Source organism: Pan troglodytes, chromosome 19 (genome assembly GCF_028858775.2).
Source record: "Pan troglodytes isolate AG18354 chromosome 19, NHGRI_mPanTro3-v2.0_pri, whole genome shotgun sequence".
NCBI classification, from domain to species: Eukaryota; Metazoa; Chordata; class Mammalia; order Primates; family Hominidae; genus Pan; species Pan troglodytes.
In genome coordinates, this window is record NC_072417.2 from 26834771 (window position 1) to 26859333 (window position 24563).

General features: G+C 42.5%; 3 protein-coding genes across 3 annotated transcripts; 2 read left to right on the forward strand and 1 right to left on the reverse strand.

Annotated features, from left to right (window-relative positions):
- Positions 1-558: 558 nt before the first annotated feature.
- On the forward strand, positions 559-2706 carry KRTAP16-1 (keratin associated protein 16-1). Its single transcript, XM_523645.7, has one exon. It carries the CDS (start codon positions 798-800, stop codon positions 2349-2351), a length of 1554 nt encoding a protein of 517 aa, XP_523645.3. The 5' UTR covers positions 559-797; the 3' UTR covers positions 2352-2706.
- A 4497-nt stretch (positions 2707-7203) lies between these two features.
- KRTAP29-1 (keratin associated like protein 29-1) lies at positions 7204-8557 on the forward strand. Its single transcript, XM_009432202.3, has one exon. It carries the CDS (start codon positions 7204-7206, stop codon positions 8227-8229), a length of 1026 nt encoding a protein of 341 aa, XP_009430477.1. The 3' UTR covers positions 8230-8557.
- A 14211-nt stretch (positions 8558-22768) lies between these two features.
- LOC742416 (keratin-associated protein 9-7) lies at positions 22769-23278 on the reverse strand. The gene has a single exon (XM_001145579.3). The coding sequence runs from the start codon at positions 23276-23278 to the stop codon at positions 22769-22771; it is 510 nt and encodes a 169-aa protein (XP_001145579.2).
- Between the last annotated feature and the right edge of the window lie 1285 nt (positions 23279-24563).

The window sequence follows — 24563 nt, forward strand, 5'->3', positions numbered from 1 at the left end:
TTTTAGTGGAGATGGGTTTTTGCCATGTTGGCCAATCTGGTCTCGAACTTCTGACTTCAGGTGATCCGCCTGCCTCAGCCTCCCAAAGTGCTGGGATTACAGGCGTGAGCCATGGTTCCTGGACCATTTATTCATTTCTAATGGTGGAGAAAAATCTCTGCCTCATGAGATTGCTGGTGGTTTTAAGCAAGATCATTGCTGTAAGGTGCAGTCATTTAAAATCCAGCCCAGTTGTTCTTTTCCCAACTGAGTTCATCACCTCTCCTCTCAATTAATCTCTGTATGTCTATTGTTGAACTTATTATTGTATTGCAGTGAGTTTGTCTGCATGCTTATCTGCCCACTAGAGGGCGAGATCCAAGAGAATGGGTGAATAGGTCTTATTCCTGTGGCATCCTCTGAACCCAACCCAGGGCCTTGTATGGAAGACTAGAAGGTGGATAAATCATAAGTTTCATTCTTCTTTCCCTGTTCACAATGCTCAGAAATATAGATTATCCAGTTTGGAGGTGAGGATGCTTCTTCCAAGACTACCTGTAGCTCTGAGGATTCCAAATTTAGCACATCAATAAATAAACAGCTTCTTTACGGGTAGATAAACAGCTTCCAGATCAACAAACGGTGGTATAATAAGATGTTCCTCTGCAAACTGGCCCAAACAACAATGAGGAAAAGATGCAGGAGTCCCAAACAGAACACGCCAGTGAGGGAGTATAAAAGTGAGGGCCTCAGGGAGCTGTCACAGTGAGGCAGCAACCTCTCAGCACTCAGCACAAGGAAGCACGGCCACCTCCACCATGTCTGGCAGTTGCTGTTCTAGGAAATGCTTCTCCATGCCAGCCACCTCTCTCTGCTCCACTGAGGTGAGCTGTGGAGGCCCCATCTGCCTGCCCAGTTCCTGCCAGAGCCAGACATGGCAGCTGGTGACTTGTCAAGACAGCTGTGGATCATCCAGCTGTGGGCCACAGTGCCGTCAGCCCTCCTGTCCTGTGAGTAGCTGTGCCCAACCCCTGTGCTGTGATCCTATCATTTGTGAGCCTTCTTGCTCCGTGAGCAGCGGCTGCCAACCCGTGTGCTGTGAGGCCACCACCTGTGAGCCTTCTTCCTCCGTGAGCAGCTGCTACCAACCTGTGTGCTTCGAGGCCACCATCTGTGAGCCTTCTTGCTCAGTGAGCAACTGCTGCCAACCTGTGTGCTTCGAGGCCACCATTTGTGAGCCTTCTTGCTCCGTGAGCAGCTGTGCTCAACCTGTGTGCTGTGAGCCTGCTATTTGTGAGCCTTCTTGCTCCGTGAGCAGCTGCTGCCAGCCTGTAGGCTCTGAAGCCACTTCCTGCCAACCAGTCCTCTGTGTGCCCACTTCCTGCCAGCCTGTCCTCTGCAAATCCAGCTGCTGCCAGCCAGTTGTCTGTGAGCCCAGCTGCTGTTCAGCTGTCTGCACCCTGCCTAGTTCCTGCCAACCTGTGGTCTGTGAGCCTTCCTGCTGTCAGCCGGTGTGCCCGACACCTACCTGCTCTGTGACCAGTAGCTGCCAGGCTGTCTGCTGTGACCCCAGCCCTTGTGAGCCAACTTGCTCAGAGTCTAGCATCTGCCAGCCAGCTACGTGTGTGGCTCTGGTCTGTGAGCCAGTTTGCCTCCGCCCTGTCTGCTGTGTTCAGAGCCCGTGCGAGCCACCTTGTGTCCCCAGCACTTGCCAAGAGCCTTCTTGTTGTGTCTCCAGTATCTGCCAACCCATCTGCTCTGAGCCCAGCCCCTGCTCACCAGCTGTCTGTGTGTCCAGTCCATGCCAACCTACTTGCTATGTAGTCAAGCGCTGTCGTTCTGTCTGCCCTGAGCCAGTTTCCTGCCCATCTACCTCCTGCCGACCTCTTTCCTGCAGTCCAGGGTCTTCTGCATCTGCCATCTGCCGACCAACTTGTCCTAGGACTTTCTACATACCCAGTTCCAGCAAACGGCCTTGCAGTGCTACGGTTTCCTACCGCCCGGTCTCCCGTCCGATCTGCCGCCCAATCTGCTCTGGACTCCTCACCTATAGGCAGCCATACATGACATCCATCTCCTACCGTCCTGCCTGCTATCGCCCATGCTACTCCATCCTGCGCCGCCCAGCCTGTGTCACTTCCTACTCTTGCCGCCCAGTCTACTTCCGCCCATCTTGCACTGAGTCTGACTCTTGCAAACGGGATTGCAAAAAATCCACTTCCAGCCAACTGGATTGTGTTGACACAACCCCCTGCAAGGTGGATGTCTCAGAAGAGGGTCCCTGCCAGCCCACTGAAGCCAAACCCATCAGCCCAACCACCCGTGAGGCCGCAGCAGCTCAGCCTGCTGCCAGCAAGCCTGCCAACTGCTAAATTGGCTTCAGCCCCCCAATGCTTGCAAATCAAGCCACCAGCTAGAGACAAAACTTCACTGTCCTCCCCAAAGCTCATTATGACTTAACTAGGAGCTCTTTCTTTCTGCATTGTTACTCACCATCGGCTTACACCTCAAAGAACTCATCAGAAATGTCAGTATCCTGATCACTTAAATGAAGGCCTTCTGGACAGTGAGAGGGAGACATTCCAGGTTCTTGTCTTCTGCTACGATTAAGCTGAGAAGAGCTGCTTTGCCACATCATCTCGGGTCTCTTTCCTGCATGTAGTTTTTTCTGTCATCATGTATGTTCTCCCTTGCTATGCATGCTTGTGTTCCTTAGGGACTTCTCCAATCAGGTAAAATATGTCACTGTCCAATAAAGGTGGCTAAGCTGAAGCAACTTGCTGTTCTCCTTGCTCTTCCATTAATGCCATAGTCTCATCAGTGACTTGCTTCTTCTTTAACAGCAGCTCCATTCAACCATCCATCCACCCACCCATCCCTCTGGCATTATTAGACAGCAGCTAGGTGCCAGGGACTGTGTTTAGCTCTAAGAATAAACATAAGAAGTTTCAGTCTTTGCTCTCAAGAAACTCACTCTCTGGTGGGCAGCAAGACAATTATGACATTCCTTTGTGCCAAGTACTTGGAGATAAGCATAGAGCACCATGAACTCAGCAGAGCATAGTGGGGGAACAAGGAAAGAATTATTGGAGAATGTGATACTGGCATCGAGTCTTTCAGTATGAGTAGGAATTAACCAGTTACAAACAGGAAAGGAAAAACTTTCTAGGCAAAGGAGACATGTACAAGTGAATGGGGCTTGAGAGCAAATTGTTCATTAGGTGAGGCATGGGAGAGTTGTTCTTTGAGGAATGAGCCATGAGGTCAGGTCGTAGACAGTGATCTGTCTATGTTGGGTCTTGCATGCTAGACAGAGGTGTTTCGGTTTGATGCAGGGCTGACACGAAAGCATCAAGGGGCTGCATGCAGGGAGGTGACAGGAAGAGCACTGGGTTTTGGAACATCCCTCTGGCCTTGGTTGGTGTGGAGAACTCAATGGAAGAACATGGTTCTGGATATAGAGAGACTGGGGAGGAAAGGAAGCCAATTGTTTTTGGGTCCACAGGAAGAAAAACAAGTGGGGATCAGGGATCATACTTACAGCAAAGAAGGTTGGGTAACTTGGATTTCTTGTGTGAGAATTTTGTTTATGTTCTCCTAGTTCCTCCAAGACACTCATAGGATAAATTCCGTATCTTACAATCTCCAAGGACAGAGTCTCTTCAAAGCAGTCACTCCCTACACTTAGTGCGCAGAATGGAGGCCTATTCCTTGTCCTCAAGGGGCAGCTTGAGTCATCATGAGCACAGTGTGAGGGTCGACCAGGGCTTCTCAACTTCGGCATTATTGACATTTTGGGCTGGGCGATTCTTTGTTGTAAAGGCTGTCCTGTGAATTATAGGATGTTAAGCAGCATCCCTGGCCTCTATGAACCAGATTCTAGTAGCATCCTTTGAGGGTGATGATCACAAATGTCTCCAGACATTGCCAAACATTGCCTGGGAGTGCAAAAATCACCCCTGTTTGAGAACCACTGGGTCAGACTATGGCAGAGGGAGAAAGTCAAAAGCAAAACTTAATCACATTGGCGTTGGAGTTACTGTCTCATCAAGCCATTGGGATTTATCATTGTCTCCTTCCAGAGTCAAGAGGGGAGTTGGTCAGCCAGATGCTGTGGCTAAAGCCTATAATCCCAGCACTTTGGGAGGCCGAGGCGGGTGAATCACCTGAGGTCAGGAGTTCGAGACCAGCCTGGCCAACATGGTGAAACCCCATCTCTACTAAAAATACAAAAATTAGCTGGTCATGGTGGTGCACGCCTGTAGTCCCAGCTACTAGGAGGCTGAGGCAGGAGAATTGCTTGAATCCGGAAGGAGGTTGCAGTGAGCCAAGATCACTTCACTGCACTCCAGCCTGGGTGACAGAGAGAGATTCTGTCTAAACACGCACACACACACACACACACACACACACACACAGAGGATTTGGCTAGGGTTTTGAACCTCTGTGCCAAGCACTGGACTAAGCATTTCATATGGATTACAGCAATTCTTTGAAGTAATATGTATTCTCTCCTATTTTTTCACCTATACATAAGATGCAGAATTCGGAGGACAAACAATCCAAGTGCCCATCAATGGACAATTAAATTGTGGTATATTCACCCAATGGGATATTATACTGTGAAAATGACTGGAAAATGGCGACATGCAATAGCATGGATGAATCTTACTAACATAGTGTTGATTGATATAAACAAGCTCCAGAAAACCATACGTGTGTGTATATATTTATGTATATTAATATAATCTGTGTATATATATACACACACTCAAACATATATGTGTGTATTGTTCAAAAACCACAGACACACATATGTATGAGTATACATGCATTTATACACATATGCACACACACAAACACATATATATAAAGGGAGTGATAAAATTCACGATTGTCATGGCTAATAAGTAACATGCAAATGACTAAAACCCAGTTCTTTCCAAAGCCTAGGTTCTGTATGGATCATGATATGTCTCAATGTGGTCACAGGTGTCTTTGTTGATACACTAGGTGTTTTTAGTGCCTTGAACTACAGCAAGACAGATGTTCTTGCTATTGAGAGTTTCCTTTAGGAAAAAAGAAAACAAGAGCAGAATCACTTAGAGAAAAATTGATGTAGAATGGATTGCTTTAAAACTATAAAAGTGGTATAGGATATTGGACTGAAATTGATGTGATTTTTCAAATATGCTCATGTTCTCAGTTTGATTGACATATTTGGTAAGACTGAAAGTATTAAATACATCCTCTGGGAAGATGAAGAGCTTTGGGGGTAAATATTCAGCAATAAAACACAGTGCATGGATTCCTGCAGATTGAAAGATGCCAACATGAATACAGACAAGAAGGAGGGCAAAAGAAGTGATCCATGGTGTGACATAGAAACCAACTGTGGGGAAAAAGGCATTTCAATGGCAGGGGAGAAGGTTTTCCAGACATTGTTCTGATCAAAAATGTTTCTCTTCTTTTTAAAATGGAGGTGAGGAGGGTGCCAAGGAGAAGGCATTTTGTAGCTGGGGGTTTGCAAAGTACCCTTCAGCGTTTTCAGTATTTTCAATAATTTGTGAAGCAACCAAAGCAAACAAACACCCACAAAAAACTAACCTGAGACATGGCAACGCAGTTGATGAAATCGCCATACTCTGAAGACTTAGGTAATTAGCTAACACATTCAACAGAATGAGTTAGTGGCAGAGCCAGAAATCAAGGCCAGCCCCATCTGGCTCCCCACACCGTGATCTTTGCACTCTGTCATGTGCCTCCAGCGTGAACCGGCCAGAACGTTGGCTGGTGTAGAACACCGGACCTGGTTGGTGATGCGGAGCCAGGACAAGCCCGGAGGAAAAGCAGAAGGTCCAAGAAAGTCCCTCATGAATTCCTCTTGGAAGGGATTGGTTTAACATTAACACCACTTTACAGTGATTTTTTTATTATCACTGCTGGGGTGTTTTTATTTGTATAGAATTCATATGCTGTTGATGCCCTAGGGTGGGTTTGATATTTCATAATGAAATATTTGGTAGTTTTAAAAATTTCTAAAATTAAAAGACTGTGTTTGAGTGTATTGATAAGTAGAGGTAAGTACTCACACCAGTGTGGTCTAGCTGCTGATTACAGTCACTGGAGTAGGCGGAGGATCCCCAGGATGGGGCCTGGGCAACCTGCTCACGAGCCAGTCTGTTGCCATAGGGGTGTCAGCCTGCAGCCACTATATCAGTGTTGCCTTCTCCCTGCCTCCCCAAAGTCAGGGGGTCTAATAGGTGGTTAAGGTCAGGGGTTTGGTGGTCAGACAAAGCTAGGTTTGAATTTTGTTTCTACCCCTTTTCATTTGCATAATTTTGGGAACATGATTTAAACTCTATGAGTTTTGCCACTTCTGTTTTTTTCTTTTCTGTTCTAAAAAAATCTTGAGAGGAACCAATTTGGGGCAGATTTTAAGCTTCCTAAAAGGGCCAATGAAGTTTTATATTTTAATCTTAACTTTGTTTTAAACCTGGTTTCTTCTTTATTTATTACTTTTTTTTAGTTTTGCCACTTCTAACATAGTGATGACAATTATACTTACTGAAGTCATTGTGAGGATTCAGTGGAAAATGCAGCCAAGGACTTGATCTAGTAACTATGCAATAAATGAAAGCCATTTCTATTGTTATTATTAGTAATAGTACTAGTAAACAAGTTTCAGGAATGCTAAATGGGAAGGTTTTAAAAAGAGGTAGAGGCACTTAAGTGTCCCTGGGTTCCGTGGACTAATTTTCCATTTCCCATCTTGACATCCTCTCCCCAAACTGGGTCAAGGCTTCATTTCTGATTGAATGGTGCAAAGCTGCATTCCTGGAGGAAGAGCAGGGCCACTCTGGCTTGGCAGAGGCCTCCTGATGAAAGGTTAGTGCCAGGAAAGGCCTGCTTCAGTGAGGCTGGAGAGCAATCTGTAAAAGAGACAGCTCATCCAAGAGCAGGAGCAGTGTCAACGAATCCAAATGCAGCACAGAAAACTCCCAACTCAACAGACACCTTTTCAAAGTTGAAACATCTCCCAGGCTCCTGAAGCCTGCTAATCAGATGTTTGCATGCAAATGAGTAAAAACAATAACAAGGAAAGATGCTGCATGGCGTGCCAACACCCCTAGTGAAGGACTATAAAAGCCCCTCTGTATCGGATGTCTTTCCAATGCAGGTATACTGAGCTTGCAACTTCCCAGCAAGGTCAGCACCAGCACCATGGCAGACGATTGTTGTCCTGGAAACACCACAGCCATTCCAGCTGTGCCCACCGTCACCACATACCCAGTTAAAGGTGGCTTTCGACATGCTCTCTGTTTGCCTAGTTCCTGCCACAGCAGAATGTGGCAACTGGTCACATGCCAAGAAAGCTGTCAGCCATCCATTGGTGCCCCAAGTGGCTGTGATCCTGCTTCGTGTCAACCTACCTGCCTTCCAGCAACGTCTTGTGTGGGATTTGTTTGCCAACCTATGTGCTCCCACGCAGCCTGCTATCAGTCTGGCACTGGTCAGTCTCCTTGTCTGGTTAGCTCATGTCAGCCATCCTGCTCGGAATCTACTTGTTGTCAGGAAAAGTGCTGCGATGCCAGTCCCTGCCAGCAAAGCTCCTGCCAGGAATCTGTCTGCATGTCTGGATCATGTCAGGCAGCTTGTGGCCAATCAGTCTGCTGTGATGCTGGATCCTGCCAGCCATCCTGCTCTGAAGTGACCTCCTGTCCGGAAACTTCTTGCCTACCAACCATCTGTACAGCTAGTCCATGCCAACCAACTTGGTGCCAAGGAAGTTCATGTCAACCCGTCAGTGGTGAAGGCCAGCCCTGTAAATCAACTTATTATCAACCCATCTGCTATATTTTCAAGCCTTGCCAATCAGCCCTCTACATGCCTGTTCCCTGCCAGCCATCGACTTGTGTGTTCAGTTCTTGCAATACTACTTGCTGTGTGCCTTCCCATTGCCAGCCACTTCACTGCCAACTGGTTCCTTCCACATGCTTCATCTACCAGCCAGTGGCTAACTGCCAGGCCCCTTGTTCCACAAAGAACTGTTGCAAACCAGCTTCTTGTGACACTGTGATTTCTGGCCAACGAACTTGTGATGGACCCCCTTCCTATAACCAGAGTGGCTGCAAATCAGCTTGCTGTGTGACTGGTTTAGGCACATCACCCAGTAGTGGCTCCAATTGCTTGCCGACTTCATGCCAACCCAGCTGTGAGTCCAGCTTCTGCAAGGCAACACTTTGTTAATGGAGCCCTCTTCACACCTCCTCTGAGGGTCTGCGGCTGTCTATAAATGCATAGCTGTCCCTGGGTGTCTGCCTCCCACCGAGTACAAATGCTGCCTGCTTTCTAACTTTACCCTGATTCCACCTTCACATTCTCTCCAGGTGCTGACCAGGGAACTTGTCCAGGCACGAAGAGATCCTTCTTAACCTAGAATAACCTTTCAGCAACCATGGACTACCACACTGCTGCTTGCATTTCCTGATGATGTCAATTCATTTCACTTTAGCAAACCCTCTCTTGTTTCTCTTTCTTGATGCTGCCTGGTCTTTCAGAAGACCTCGTTGCTGCCAGCTGCTAATAAAAATGTGACTGGTTAAGTATAATAAATAAGACTCCTGGAGTGCTTTCATTCCTACACACACCTCTATGTAGATTTCCTTCAGGTCACATTTGAACACAATGAGCCTGAGTCATCTAAGTCAGTGGGTCTGCATTGGTCTGCAAGGGTAGCTAGTGTCTAGGATTATAGATTCTCCAGCTGGACGAGAGTAAGGGCAAACAGTTCACTGGCTTCCAAAATTTTCACCACCAAGAGTTCTTTTGAGCTGAGTGGGCTCATTTTCCCTATAGTGAGTAGACAGGAAGCCAACAACAAAAATGGTTCTGGAAAGCCACAGATGAAAACAAACATGAGGTATTGGCCATAGAGAAAAGCTTAGGGTTAATTCATTTAAGATTCTTTTTTTTTTTTTGACACAGAGTTTCACTCTTGTTGCCCAGGCTGGAGTGCAAGAGCGTGATCTCGGCCCACTGCAACCTCTGCCTCCTGGGTTCAAGCAATTCTCCTGCCTGGGACATTGTGTCAGCTGGCTAAGGAGAAATATTCATAGGATCACTTTGTATTATCATAGAGCAGGCAATGAAGGGTGTACCTGTAGGTGAGCAGCAATAATTTGGTAACTAGCACACAAATCTTCATAGTTCACATTTTTCTGTCACTGAGGTATACTTTGGATCTGTAGAGAGACTATTAATTGTTTTATCCCCAGTTTTAGAATCACAAGGGTCGTAGTCTTGAAAGAAGGTTCTGATTGTTTCCCTATCTATTTAATAACTAGGGTACACATCATACTTGTCCTGAGAAGTTCCATTCCTGAGGAAAAACTATGCATGATTGTCTTATTTTGGAAATCTCAAATGTGGGATTCGTGTAATGGGCTTTGATAAAGGATGTTAAGGGGCAAAGTTAAGGCAGCCTTGTAAAGGTCAACTTGGAAACTAAATATCAGTAGGGAGTTATCTCAGTGGCTATAAGTTAAGACAACAGAATAAAAACTGATATTTGAGACATAAAAATGGCCCAAAAGATGGGTGTAATGAGCCCATGAGTCCCCAGTATAACATGAAACTTGCCGATCTGCGTAGTGTACGGCATTTGGTGTTACTCACGTTGGTCTCATCAGTTTGCCCATCTAAATAAATTCATCTTACAACAATAGTTCTATAACATCTAGAAGTAAGTTCCCTCCTGTAGCCCACTTCATCAGAAACTTCTTGGCAACACCTGAACCTAGCTGGAACTGGAAAAATATTTGATGGTAGTGATTTCCTGATAAATAGTCCAGAGCTGTTGCAAACAAAATCCAAGGATTGCTCTTTTTAGACAGAGTCTTGCTCTGTCGCACAGGCTAGAGTGCAGTGGCTTGATGTTGGCTCACTGCAACCTCCGCCTCCTGGGTTCAAGCGATTCTCCTGCCTCAGCCTGCCGAGTAGCTGAGATTACAGGTGCGTGTCACCACACCCCACTAATTTTTTGCATTTTTAATAGAAACGGGGTTTCACCACATTGGTCAGGCTGGTTTTGAACTCCTGACCTCAAGTGATCCACCCACCTTGGCCTCCCAAAGTGCTAGGATTACAGGTGTGAGCCACTGTGCCTGGTTAAAGGGTTGCTGTTTCAATGAACTATTTGCTTATGCTCTAAGTCAGCATGGATGGGATCCATAGATCTGTCCCGAAGTCTTAAAAATTAGTCTCTTGACTTAGTGGCATGGGAATAGATGTGAAAGAACTTTGTTTTTAAAAAAATATTAATTAATTAATTAATTAATTTTTGAGACAAAGTCTCGCTCTTTCACCCAGGCTGGAGTGCAGTGGCGCGATCTCAGCTCACTGCAAATTCTGCCTCCCAGGTTCAAGTGATTTTCGTGCCTAAGCCTCCCGAGTAGCTGGGAATACAGGTGCACACTGCCAAGCCTGGTTAATTTTGTATTTTTAGTAGAGACGGGTTTTGCCATGTTGGCCAGGCTGGTCTCGAACTCCTGACCTCAAATGATCCTCCCGCCTTGGCCTCTCAAAGTGCTGGGATTAAAGGTGTGAGCCACTGTGCCCGGCCAAAATGGGAAAAAGCTTTGTAAAATATAAAATATCCTTTAAATCTAAGAGCTTATGAAGGATATACTGCACACATAATCTAGGTCACGAAAGGATATGCAAGATGAGTATAGATTACTAGGTGATAAATTGGGAAATGCCTTAGTTGCAAAGAAGATAATTCAAATTATAAATACAATGAAGAAATGTGCAGGAAATATATTTTAGAGGTGGCAAAATTAACCAGTTATTAAGACAATCAGCAGAGGTGGTGGACAGGGATGGTGAATCTCATGCATGTCCAATTTCTAGTGATACTCATTAGTTAAATCCAAACCCTCACTAGTGGCCATGAAGTCCAATGTTTCTTTAAAAAGGCAGTAAGGACCAATGAAGATTTTTTTCCTTGTCCATAGTTTAGTCAAGCTTCTGAACCTTCTCATAGGCCCATGGGTGCACTTCCTTGTAAAATCCAGTTTTGTAAAATTTTAGCAAAGAGCCCTGCTAAATAGGTTTAGCAAGAACTCCCCATCCTCGATATCTGATCACCCTTAATAGCGGATCAGATCTCTTATCTGCCACCATTCTCCAAGTGATGTTTGATCACCCTCGCCTGTCTTCAGCAAGAGCACTTTTAGGTCAGTTTAGCCAAAATTTCCCTACTGGTGATGCTTCCTCTTAGTAATTTTCCATCCACTGACCGCCACCCTGCTCCTTGGCTGTAAATTCTCACTTGCCCATACTATTTTAGGAGATGAGTCCAATCTCTGTCTCCCAATGCAAGACCCTGTTATGGTGGTTCCTTTGTTTACTGCAGTGTTCCTGAAAAAAGTCTCCCTTACCAGGCTTTCACAAGTGCCACTGAATAATTTTTTTTTAACAAGACTATGATGAATTTTTAAAAGCCAAATCCCTATTGTTTCCCTGATAACATATTATTTCACCAGAAAAATAAATATAAGAAATTCATTTTAAATGTATCTCAAACCATCAGAAAAGGGCTTAACCTTATTGAACTGAGCTACTAGGAAAGAGGAGGAAAGAAGAAGAGTGGAAAGCATCGGTCATTCAGTGCAAGCATGTCCGGCTGTCACCGATAAGCTAGCTGTACCTGTCTTAGGACAGAGCTGTATGAAGGAAGTTAATATTTACCAGTTAAAAGAAAAATGAAAGAGGAAAACAGTGATTCAGCACTAAACAGAATTAAGAGTCAGTCATTTGAAATATAGAAAACCCTAGAAATACCATTACAAACAACAATAATAACAATAAACCCGCTATTGTATAAAAACAAATTGTGCAATCGGTAAGAGATACATTGTTTAAAGTCTTCTTGGATGTTGTAAGTTATTTTCAGGGACAAAAAGGAAAAAACTGCTCTTGCAATTCAAGTTCGGGTATATATTTTGCAAATGCTGGCATGCTCAATGCTTCCTGAAGGAGAGGGAGCTATCCTTATTTTGATCAGTTCAGATTGAATGAAAATTTTCTCTGATGCTAATATAGATCCAGTCTCCCAAATTTTAGGTTCCCCACGATTCTTCAAACATCACCAATAAGAGTTCAATGTTCTTGGCTGGGTGTGGTGGCTCACACCTGTAATCCCAGCACTTTGGGAGGCCAGTGTGGGCAGATCATGAGGTCAAGAGATCGAGACCATCCTGGCCAACATGGTGAAACATGGGCATGGTGGCGGGCACCTGTAATCCCAGCTACTCAGGAGGCTGAAGCAGGAGAATTGCTTGAATCTTGGAGGTGGAGGTTGCAGTGAGCCGAGATCGCACCACTGCACTCCAGCCTGGTGACAGAGCGAGACTTATCTCAAAAAAAAAAAAAAAAAAAAGAGCTCAGTGTTCAATGTTCTCACTTGGAAGATGTCTCAGTATCTGAGAAGTAGTTTGTCCACGGTCAGGAAACTAGAACTCATTTAAAGAAACTAAATTCTCTCCTATGCTGTTTACATCCATTTGGGGCCACTATTCCCCTTTCCAGCTGTCCTTCTACACAATTCTGTTCAAATATTATTCTTTGAATATATAAGTAATATTAAGAAGTCCTCCTTTCTTATGTCTTAATCATAATTTTACCAGTAGATCTTAAATGAAATCCCTTATATTCTTATCATCACCTATTTGTGTAGGTACAATTCTTTCATAGTGGACTTAATGTTGGTCTTAGTGAGTTGTTTGTTTTATATATTAAGTATACTTATGCTTTGCTATATTTATTACTATTGGGCACTTAAAGGGGAATGCTTGGAAAAAACTGGGTTGATTTTGCTAGGAATCAACCTTAAAGGGCAGAAGATTATTGAAATTTGACGCTTTCCATCTTAATCTTTGTTCCAAGCAGGAATCTGACTGGGGCTGAAGAGCTTGGTTTTTACCTTGTCCTTATCTTGCATAAGGAATGCTTTTGTTTAGAAAGAGGATCTGAAGGTTTTCTGGTCTGGGACAGGCCACAGCCACTGTGGAACGCAGTGATAATAAAGGATGGATAAGGCTTGCATGCTTTCCTTAGCGAGTTTATACAATCTATCCAATTTAGGCTTTCTTGATTTGTATTCTAGAATAATGTCTATATTTGTTTATTTAAGTGGGAATCATTTTAATTTTATTTCTGATTTTTAATCCTATATTTTCTGCATTAGTTACCTCCAAACCTACAATTTAATTAAATTTATCCCAGCGTTTGATCTTAGAATATAACATTCATTCTTGTTTCCTGCATATTCACAAGAAAAATCCCAAGCTGTGTTATCTGAACCATGTGTCAGAAGAGGTTCCAAGGAGAAGGTGTCCAGTGATGAAAGAGCCGAGTTTTCCCTATTTTGAATGTAGGAAACACAGGCTGGTTTTTCTGAAATTAGTCCCTGTTCTTTCCATAACAATATTACATTGCACTAGAGAGCCTAACCTAGGGATTGTCTTTTATGTGTAATTCAAATTCTAAGAAGAATAAATTAATTATAGTCCAATCACCACTATAACTCACAGCAGGGAGGAAGGAAGAAGTATGTGGTGTGTCACTCATAGCAAGTTGGTGATGTTAGATTATAATCAGATGAACAAAGACACACACAAAATCATAAGCGTCAACCCAACACTCTGATGATAATTCTACATTATCATTATGATGACAACTCTGTATCACACAGTAATCTTTTTTTAAAGACTTTGTGAGATAAGAAAGATAAACAAAGCCCAAGTTATCCTGACATGCAATAGAAATATTACAAATAGTCAGCAGATATGATGGTAGACATGAACTAAACCAAATATAAATTTCATCATGGATGCTCACCATGCAATGGTGTGAATGAGAATGCATTGGTACAGTCAGATATCATCCAAGACTTGGAACCTATGTTCAAAACGATCAAAACCAAATTATGTAGCGTCACCTTAAAAAGATGTATGCATTCAAAGTCTGAGGAATTGATTCAAGTCTAATTGAAGATGTAAAAATGTGAAAGTTAAATTAGAGTATTGTTGAACCATGGAAAATCAGGGTTAAGACAAGTGCTGGGGTGAATGTTGGCAGTGTGCCTCCAGGCAACTGCCCACAGGAGAGGGACTATGAATTTTCAATTTCCATTGGTGAGAACTATTGTGAAATGAACATGTCAAATGCCATTCAACATTTAGTTTATATAACTTCCTGTCTGATTCCTTACTCATGTGGTGGTTTAGAAGTTCCTGTTACTTAATTCTCCTGTAATTTAATAAATAGGCATCCTTGCTTTTTGGGCTTGGCTAACAGGAGTCTGCTCTAAGACGTGGCTTAACCCTTAGAATGTAAGTAAAATCAGGTCTCTGAGTCTGCAAGGCTAAAGGCCAGACCCAGGTACATTTATCAAGGGTTGTGAATTCTACCTTGCATGCCTTTGGGGAGATAGTCCTTATTTTTTTTTTTTTTATCTCCAAGGGAAAGCCAATTATCATGACAGTGTGTATGCTTTCTTTAAAGCATTATGTATGTGAATGCTTATGGAGTTCAGAGAATAACAACCTGTTAGCAATTAATTAATCAAATAATGATGGGGCAAGACAGAGTGTTTAAGGATCTCAAAGAATCTCAGGCATGGAAGGAATCCTAATAAACTTCCTGCCATGTGTTGCCAGATCCAATGCTTAAGTGTCTAGTAAATGGAAATTCATACACCCGGGGTGGTCTGTTCCATTCCTAGGAAGATCTTTTAAAGAGCTTTTAGAGAATTTCTGTACTCACTCTAGACCCCCTGAACTTTTTCCTCATTAGAAGCATCTGTGACTAAGCAATCAGAATGGCTTTTCTCAGCGCTTCCCTACCCTTAGCTCCATCCTCTATTCCAGTGCCCTTTGCTGGAAAATCACATTCATGTTCCTGTAAATATGCCAATTATCTTCCTGCTCTGTAGAATGCAGTTCCAGTCAAACAAGCATTTCCTTGCCTTGCTATCACAAATTTTTACATGGTCCTTTTGCAGCAAGTTTATCATCACCAACCTTTGCTTACCAAGTCCTTCTCATTGTTAAAATCTAGATCAAGGTGGTTTACCTGGATGCCTAAGAACCTTCTGCTCAATTTTAGTGATTCTGAGGTCCCCACAAAATAGCTAGATTGTTGGATGTTCCTTCATCCCTTCTCCTCCCGTGTGTGCTGGTTTTGTGATCTGCATTTGCAATGTATCATCAATTTCCTGTGTTTGGCCAGGAACACTGCAGTATGTCCACACAAAGAGAGCTCATGGGTTCATCTTCCCTTCTTTGTTCATGCACAGGTTTTCCACTGTGGAAGAAGGCAGGAAAGTCTGGGCCATGAGGATCGAAATCACATAGATGAGTATTTGCATCATGCCTGTTCTGCTACCTACAAGCTGCAGGCTTTGGGGGAAGTACTTAATATATTCCAACCATGTTTTATTGTTTCTGCATTTACATTTTTGGGGAATTTTTGTACCTGAATTCTTTCAGTATCACCCCTGTTGTTCTACATGGTAAATTGATTCATGGGTTCAAAATGGAAGTTTTTTATTTCCTTCCCTCTCTGATTCATTGCTAAGATACAATTCTGCTAGATACAGTCGTCATGAACCACCCTTCCTATATCATTAATAATATAGGCTCACCTTCCTCACTTCTACTGTATAAATTTTGTCTCTTGTTTGTATTCTTCCCGAAGCACAGTAAAGGTGAGGATGTTGAATGTCTCGTTCACTTCTGTAATCACAGCACCTGGCACAGTACTTAACACACAGTAAGTGCTCAATAAATCTTATTTAAATAAAGGATTGTTTTAATATCCAGATGTAAGTCTTTATTCTTATTCACTCTCCCGAAGTCCCAACTACTGGTAGAATAAGGAAATGAGACTGTGTGAGGGTACCAAGTAATTTGCTGTCATATTCGAGACTCCATAGACCCGGTTATGTCTCTAGACTGGTAGGGGCAGGGAGCATAGCACACACAGTGAGTGTAGTGTAGACAGCTTAGTGTTTGAAGCCAGGTCAACTGTTAACTGTACAACTTTGAACAAGTTCCTTCATCTCCCTTAGCCTCTGTTTCTTCATCTGTGAAATGAGGAAAATAAAACATTGGTGGATTATGAATTAGAAAAACCTAGACTAATACCTGTAGTTACTCAGTAAATGGTAGTCCCTCAGCTCATCCTTGAATGCATCAGGAGAGCAAGCACTTAGCAAGTCAGACAACATGGAAGCCTCTTTGGAAAATCCCTCCACCTTCTTAGATTTCCTAAGACCTAACTACTATGCGATAGCTCAGGCCACAGAATATTATTTTTCCCCTGGAGCCAGTATCTGTTCTTTTTTTTCAAGAAATATCTTGGTATCTTCTTTGGTGTTCAGCTCTTCGGAAAGTCTAGCTTCCACTTTGGGGGACTACAATAACGTCTATTGTCATTATATCCACTATGCTTTTTAAGAGTGACCAGTTTCCTTTATTTTCTTTCTGAAATCCTTATGTTTTCTTTTTCTAACACTCTGATGTTGAATCTCCTTTGCTTCAACTTTGCCTCACAACATTGAGGCACTGGTTGGATCAAAGCATTATATACCCATTGCTCAGTTACTTCAATTCTGAGGATTCTGTAAATATGCACTACCCTTATAATCCTCTGATTGAGAAGCTAGGTTGATCCAGCATTTGGAGCACAGAAACTGTGTCTTGTGCGCATTGCAGGGTGTTTCTTAGTCTTTTTTGTTCAAGTATTCTGCATTTTTAGGTAGAAAAGTGACCTACATGTACAAGACATTTCATTTTCATTTGTCAACAAGCAACTCAAATCATACACCTTCCCTAAAACTCAGACACCAGAGTTACTTCTACTTGTATTAAAATCTAAATAATAATGCCCTGGATCAAGATTCAGAACATCTGGGTATTGGACTTAATTCTATCAATTTCTAACTGTATGACATGAGGCCAGTGATTTTTCCCATTTGTAATGTGCAAATGATAGTCTTTGCTTTGCCCACCTTGTGGGGTTACTATGAGATTAGAAGAGATAATAGGAAATACAATACACATGCAAGGCCTTTTAAAGGAATAGCTGTGCAGAACAAAACCCCAATGTATGGTCCATGACAGGAAAGACTTTAGGAAGATAATTCTTTTTTTTAAATAATTTTTTTATTATACTGTAAGTTTAGGGTACATGTGCACAATGTGCAGGTTTGTTACATAGGCATACATGTGCCATGTTGGTTTGCCATACCTGTTAACTCGTCATTTACATTAGGTATTTCTCCTAATGCTATCCCTCCCCCTGACTCCCACCCCATGACAGGCCCTGGGGTGTGGTGTTCCCTGCCCTTTGTCCAAGTGTTCTCATTGTTCAATTCCCACCTATGAGGGAGAACATGCGGTATTTGGTTTTCTGTCCTTGTGATAGTTTGCTTAGAATGATGGTTTCCAGCTGCATCCATGTCCCTGCAAAGGACATGAACTCATCCTTTTTTATGGCTGCATAGTATTCCATGGTGCATATGTGCCATATTTCTTAATCCAGTCTATCACTGATGGACATTTGGGTTGGTTCCACGTCTTTGCTATTGTGAATAGTGCCTCAGCAAACATACGTGTGCATGCGTCTTTATAGTAGCATGATTTATAAGCCTTTGGGTATATACCCAGTAATGGGATTGCTGGGTCAAATGGTATTTCTAGTTCTAGATCCTTGAAGATAATTCTAACTGATTATGGAGGTGAGAAGCAGGACACAGGAATAATGAGTACATTGATATAACGTGGTTGATATTGCGCGTTTGCAGCAATATTGATCAGTTGCAGAGACTTAAGAGAACAGTCTTAGGGATTTGATATTTTAAGATTGTTAGAGGGAAAAGGGGATGACAATTTTTCCTTGGCTGAGATCTTGAGTTCATGTCAAGGATCCATGAAGATGACTAGCAGCTGGCACTCTGATATATAGGAAATAAGGAAGAGAAAAATCAAAGTGAAGCCAGCTCCACTTCACTAAGCAGCCTCACAATTTAACAATATAACACATCAAATGTTTGGCAACAGTATGTTGGTTGTCAACAAAGTCAGGGGAGTGGGAGTTAGTTCATTGGTAAGGCTGGTAGCAGCTGGACTCACAGTAGGTGGGCTGGCAGCAGGGTGGGCTGCAGCAGGTGGTCACACAGACAGTCCTGTAGCAGGTGATTGCACAGCAAGTTGGGCCACAGCAAGGCGGGCGGGAGCTGGACCCACAGCAGATGCTCCTGTAGCAGGTGGTCTTGCAGCACATAGGCTGGCAGCAAGGGGAGCAACACTGGGTCATGATGTCAGGGGTGGAGGGTGGGCTCCTGTTTAGAGGTAAATTTCCCGGAATCTGATGACTCCTTCCAATCTGGACCTTCTATACACTGAGCCTCCAAAGTTTCCACCAATCAGCAGGACTTTTCCTTGTTGTTGTTTACATTGTTTTCCATAGTCAGTTTGGGATTATTGAAGAGGAAGTTGTTTCCTAAATATTATAGATCTTCTGAGAGTAAGGGTTTAATCTGTTTCTTAATTGAGAATAACTGTTAGAAACTTTGTTTCAGATAAAAGGAAGGTGGTCACATCATTGACATCCTTCCTGCTCTGGTCATCATGTGGTCATGTGATAGTTCCTACTGGCCTTGGAAGGTCAGGGCAGGTGTCTCTCCCCAGCTTGTTCTTTGGGGAGTGTCTGTGGGGAGGAGCATGATGCTGATAGGTTCACAGTGATGAACTGAATCCATGCCTGCGTCAAGGCTATTCACCTACAAGGCCTGATTCAAGAATAACAGGCACCTACCTGTCTTTGTGCAACCTACTCCGGATGTGTATGTGGTGTTTGTCTTTCTGTGCCTGGCTTATTTTACTTAACATAATGATCTTCAACTCCATCCATGTTGTTGCAAATGACTTGATCTCATTCTTTTTTATGGCTGAATAATACTTCATTTGGTGTATGTACCACATTTTCTTTATCCATTCATCTGTTGGTGGACACTTACATTGCTGCTAAATCTTAGCTATTGTAAACAGTGTTGCAACAAATATACGAGTGCAGATGTCTCTTTGATATACCAATTTCTCTTCTTCTGGGTATATACCGAGGAGTGTGATTGCTGGATAATATGGTAGCTCAGTTTTTAGTTTTTTGAGGAACCTCCAAAGTGTCTTCCATAGCGCTTGTACTAATTTACATTCCCACCAAGAATGCACAAGCGTTCTCTTTTCTCCACATCTGCATCAGCATTTGTCATTGCCTGCCTTTTGGATATAAGCCATTTTAACTGGGGTGAGATGATCTCTCATTGTAGTTTTGATTTGCATTTCTCTGATGATCAATGATGGTGAACACCTTTTCATATGCTTATTTATATGTCTTCTTTTGAGAAATGTCAATTCAAATCTTTTGCCCATTTTGTGATCAGATTATTTGATTTTTTTTCCTATGGAATTATTTGACCTCCTTATATTCTGGTTGTTAATTCATTAACAATGCATAGGTATTTTGCAAATATTTTCTCCCATTCTGTGGGTTGTCTCTTTGTTATTGTTTCCTTTGCTGTGCAGAAGCTTTTTAATTTGATGTGATCCCATTTGTTTATTTTTGCTTTGGTTGCCTGTGCTTGCGGGGTATTGCTCAAGAAATTTTTGCCCAGACCAATGTCCTGGAGATTTTCCCCAATATTTTCTTGTAGTAGTTTCATAGTTCGAGGTCTTAGATTCAAGTCTTCGATCTAATTTGATTTGATTTTTGTATGTGGTGAGAAAGAGGGATCTAGTTTCATTCCTCTGCATAGAGATATCTAGTTTTCCCAGCATGGTTTATTGAAGAGAATGTCTTTTTCCCAGTGTATGCTCTTGGCACCTTTGTTGAAAATGAGGTGACTGTAGGTGTGTGGCGAACTTTACTTGTCATGCAGACACCAGTCATATTGAATCAGAGGCCCATTTTATTCCAATGTGACCTTACCTTAACTAGTTACATTCTCAATGACCCTATTTGGTGATGAATTTCTGGGGAAACAAGTCAATCCAAATATTGAAGTATCTCAGAGTGTGTCCATGGCCGATGATAACTGCAAATGAGTAACAGGAATCACAGTGGACAATAACACAGTAACTAGAGGGTCAGACCCTTCAGGCAGGAGGTTCTGGCTTACATCATCAGGCAATTATCTAGACAACAGAAGTGCTGGCCAGTGGTGAAGGGAGTATAGAACTTGTGGTAACTAATGGAGTTGATGAATCTCAGGTGAACCCTATTACAGTAGTAACTGTATCTTGTTCCATTTGGCCTTATTTTATATCTCTCCTTCCCTTCTTCCTTCCTGCCTTTCTTTCCTCTTACCCTCCCTTCCTTCTATTCTACCATCCTTTTCATACAGACACCAGTCATATTGAATAAGAAGACCAGTTTATTCCAATGTGACCTTACTTAACTAGTTACATTCTCAATGACCTTATTTGGCTATGAATTTCTGGGGAAAAAAATCAATCCAAATATGGAAGTATCTCGGAGCGTGTCCATGCCTAGTGATAACCACAAATGAGTAACAGCAATCACAGTGGACAACGGTATAGTAACTAGCAGCTCAGAACCTTCTGTCCCTCTTCTTTCTCTCCTCTTCTACCTCCTTCTCCTAGAATTTCTGGCTGTCCATCACAGTTAAGAAGCAAAGATTGGATCTGAGTGGAGCGAATGACAGACCATAGATGACATTTTCATTATCCTGTCCATATTTCTCAGATCTTAGTGTGCTTGGGCCAGTTTCTATTTGCCAGAATCTGCATCTCTGTGCCTAAGGGCTCTTGTATTGCAACTGCAGAAAGTCATGTCACCTGTGCATTCCACACAGAGGAATATCACTCAACTCAACCAATGATCCTGGAGAGCTGATTTACAAAGACTCTAGCTCCCTTATTCCTGAAGATGGAGATTGCTAATTTATGTGTTTTTCATCATTTCTGATAGTTTTCCCTTTGGTTTAAATTTTAGTTGGTCACTGTGATACTTGCTGGCTCAATAGTATACCCTTTTCTGTATCTCTTCTCTGATCCCTAATGGTGTGATCTGCACTTCCCAATAAACTACTTTCACTGGAATATTTTTCTAAGTATCTGTTCTGGGAGAAACCACACTATGACATTACATTAACGCTCTCAGCCTCAATTTCCTCATCTCTACAATGGTAACATTAATACCTACTTTGAACATTTCCTCAAGAATAAATATTAATGAACATAAAGCATGTAGTCACTATCTATCAAACAGTGGGCAACCTAGAACATATTAGTTCTTTTTTTGTCCAGAAAACTTAAAAAATAATTTTAATATTGAATATAAGAATATATTTATAATAACTAACTAGATCAACTAAATTCTTCCTTTACTAGTTTTATTGAGGTATAATTAACAAATAAAAATTGTGTATATGTAAGGTATAAAAGGTTATGTTTTGAGATATATATATATATACAGTGTGAAATAATCATATATTTATTAGCTCACATAGTCACCATTTCCTTTTTATTGTTGTGGTGTGAACATTTAAGATCCACTTTCTCAGCAAATTTCAGGTATACAAAAAGTATTTTAAACTGTGTCCACATTAGAGTGCACCAGATCTGCAGAGCTTATTCGTCTTATATAACTGATGTTGGTCATGAGAAAGTGCTAGTTCTTCTCCTTTACCCCACCACCCTACGACTATCCCAGTCAGCGGCTTTTCTCTCTTTCTGGAATCTTCAGAGCATTCCAGATATACAGTCTCAAAAGATGGCATCTGTATTTTATAAGGAATAACTTAAGTCCATTTTGCCTTGTCAATATGTATTCAGGAGAAGAAGAAGGAAGCCGTATAAGAATGGAAATGTTATCTGCAAATGTTACCTGCAAATACAGGAGATTACTCCTCCATTGTTAAGTCAACTTAAGTGCATGTCTTGCTAATGTAGAGTCCCAATGTAATTTTTACTTTAATGAGAGTTAAATGTAAGTGCTCTTGGACAGAAAGAGAAGACCCAACCTTAAATCTGAGTCTGCATTTTTTAGCTAAATAACATCACATATTAAAATTTTCCTCAGCTGGAAAGTAGAGGTAATAAAACATGACCGTCTGTTTTTATAATCAAATTAGGTAACATGTATGGTATGCAATATGTGTGTAAATCCCATATCAGGAATGCTGTAAAATAAAAAAAAACCACCATGTGAGATGAAGGACAGCTTTCAGTTTATTAAGAAACATATAGGTAAGAGTCCCTGTTTCTAGGGAGATAACCCAAAATGATCATGAAAGGAATAAGGATAAAAGAACCATGAGGAGGACACTGAAAATGAAAACATGATTGTGAAGACTATTGATCAGTTGCAAAACCTAAGTTTCTTAGAGAAAGAGAATGAAGCTCTTGACTTTAGAGTCAAGCTGAGACCATGACTCCAAATTGAAAATACAGGAAGGTGGCACAGGATCTACAAGGTGTAAGGAAAAAAGAATCAGGATGAAGTACTCTACCCTCACTCAAGCTGATTTACAAAATGTTAAACATGCAGAGAAGTCATAAAAATTAGGGTGAGCAAAGTTCACCCTAAGTTCACTTCGTTGGTTTTCATCACAGTTTGAAAGTAAATTTGTCCCCCAGAAGATAAATCCGTTGCCAGAGGGTTACTGTATGGGGATGATGGTCCTCTGCAGAACTGATCAGCAGCAAGCAGGCTGACAGCAGCTGGTCACACAGGTGGGCTGGAAGCAAGTGGTCCTGCAGCAGGTTGTCTCACAGCAGGCTGGGCGGCAGCAGGGCTGGCAGCAGCTGGAGCCACAGCTCTGGTTTAGGCAACCAGGCAGGCAGACAGTTGTGGGGTGGTAGCAGGTTCTCCTGCAGTAGACGGGTGCACAGGAGCTGGGCTGGCAGAAGCTGGACCCACAGCTGGTTTGGCCACAGCAGCTGGACCCACAGCAGGTGGGCTGGCAGCAGGGTGTGTTGCAGCAGGAAGGCTGGCAGCAGCTGGTCACACAGGTAGGCTGGCAGCAGGTGGTCCTACAGCAGGTGTTTTGACAGCAAGTTGGGTGGCAGCAAGGCTGGCAGCAGCTGGACACACAGCAGGAGGGCTGGCAGCAGGGTGTGCTGCAGCAGGTGGTCACAGTGGTGGGCTGCCAGCAGGTGGTCCTGCAGCAGGTAGGCTGACAGCAAGGGGAGAAACAGTGGGTCATGGTGTCAGGGGTGGAGGGTGGACTTCTGTTCAGAGGTGAATTTCCCAGGATCTGATGACCCCTTGCCCTCTGGACCTTTTATACATCTGGCCTCCAAAGTTTCCACCAATCAGCAGGACTTTTCCTTGTTGCTGTTTATGTTGTTTTCCACAGTCATTTTGGTATTGTCAAAGGGGAAGTTGTTTCCTAAAGGTTATGAATCTTTTGAAAGTAAGGGTTTAATCTGTTGCTTAATTGTGGATTACTCATAGAAACTTTATTTCAGATAAAAGGAAGCCCGTCTCATCATCAGCATCGTTCCTGCTCTGACCATCTTCTGGTGATGTGATAGTTCCTGGTGACTGGGGAGGCTCAGGAAGTTCTCTGTACCCAGCCTCATTCTTTGGTTGTATGTAGGTTGGCAAGTGTCTGTGGGGAGAATCATGATGCTGATATGTTCACAAAGACAAAATGAATCCATGCCGGTGTTCAAGACTGTTCACCCACCAAAATCTGTTTCAAGACTAACAGGCATCTCTCTGTAGAACCCACACCACCTGTGTCTTTCAGCTTCATCAAAGTCACTTGGGAAAAGGGTGATTGGTACAGTGTGTTCTATGTGGCAGAGCAGAACCAGAGCAGGTGGGTACGAGAAGTCCAGTGGGATTTAGATAGCATCAGGCAATCTTTGCCCTGGGTTGACCATTCATCCTGATTTGTCTGGGAGAGAGGGGCTTACCAGAATGAAAATGTTGGACTTTGTGTAACATAAGTGCTTTAGACTCAGGCAAGCCAGCATGAGCTGTGGCTCTAGCCCTAACTGTGGTACTAGCATAGTCAGTGCCATGTCTTCTCTCTATCTTTCTCCATTTCTTTTTAATGAAGGAATTAGATGATTTGAGATGATAGCTGATGTGTCTTGGAGTTCTAACATATTAAGACTTTTTTAGGTATACCATTCTTTTCAGAAGAATGTAAATTATTAATTTCCAACTTGTTATAACTTTGTAAATACAGCTATGTCCCCATTACCAGGTTAGGAAATAGAAATTAATCCCATTCCCTTTAAATTATATTCCCTTACTCATCCCAAAAAACAGCTAATCGCTCTATCAAGTTGTAACCCTGTAGGTCAATTTGGCTTTTCCTTTTCTGCTTCTGTGTGAATAAAAATTATAATATTTGCTTCTCTATTTCTTTTGCATAATCAAAAGTAATAATTATTGCCTAGTCATTTTGCACTCTTTATGTCAGCTGTTTAGAAGGCAGAGAACAGGGTTCTTGTTTGTTGAGGGGTAATTATCCT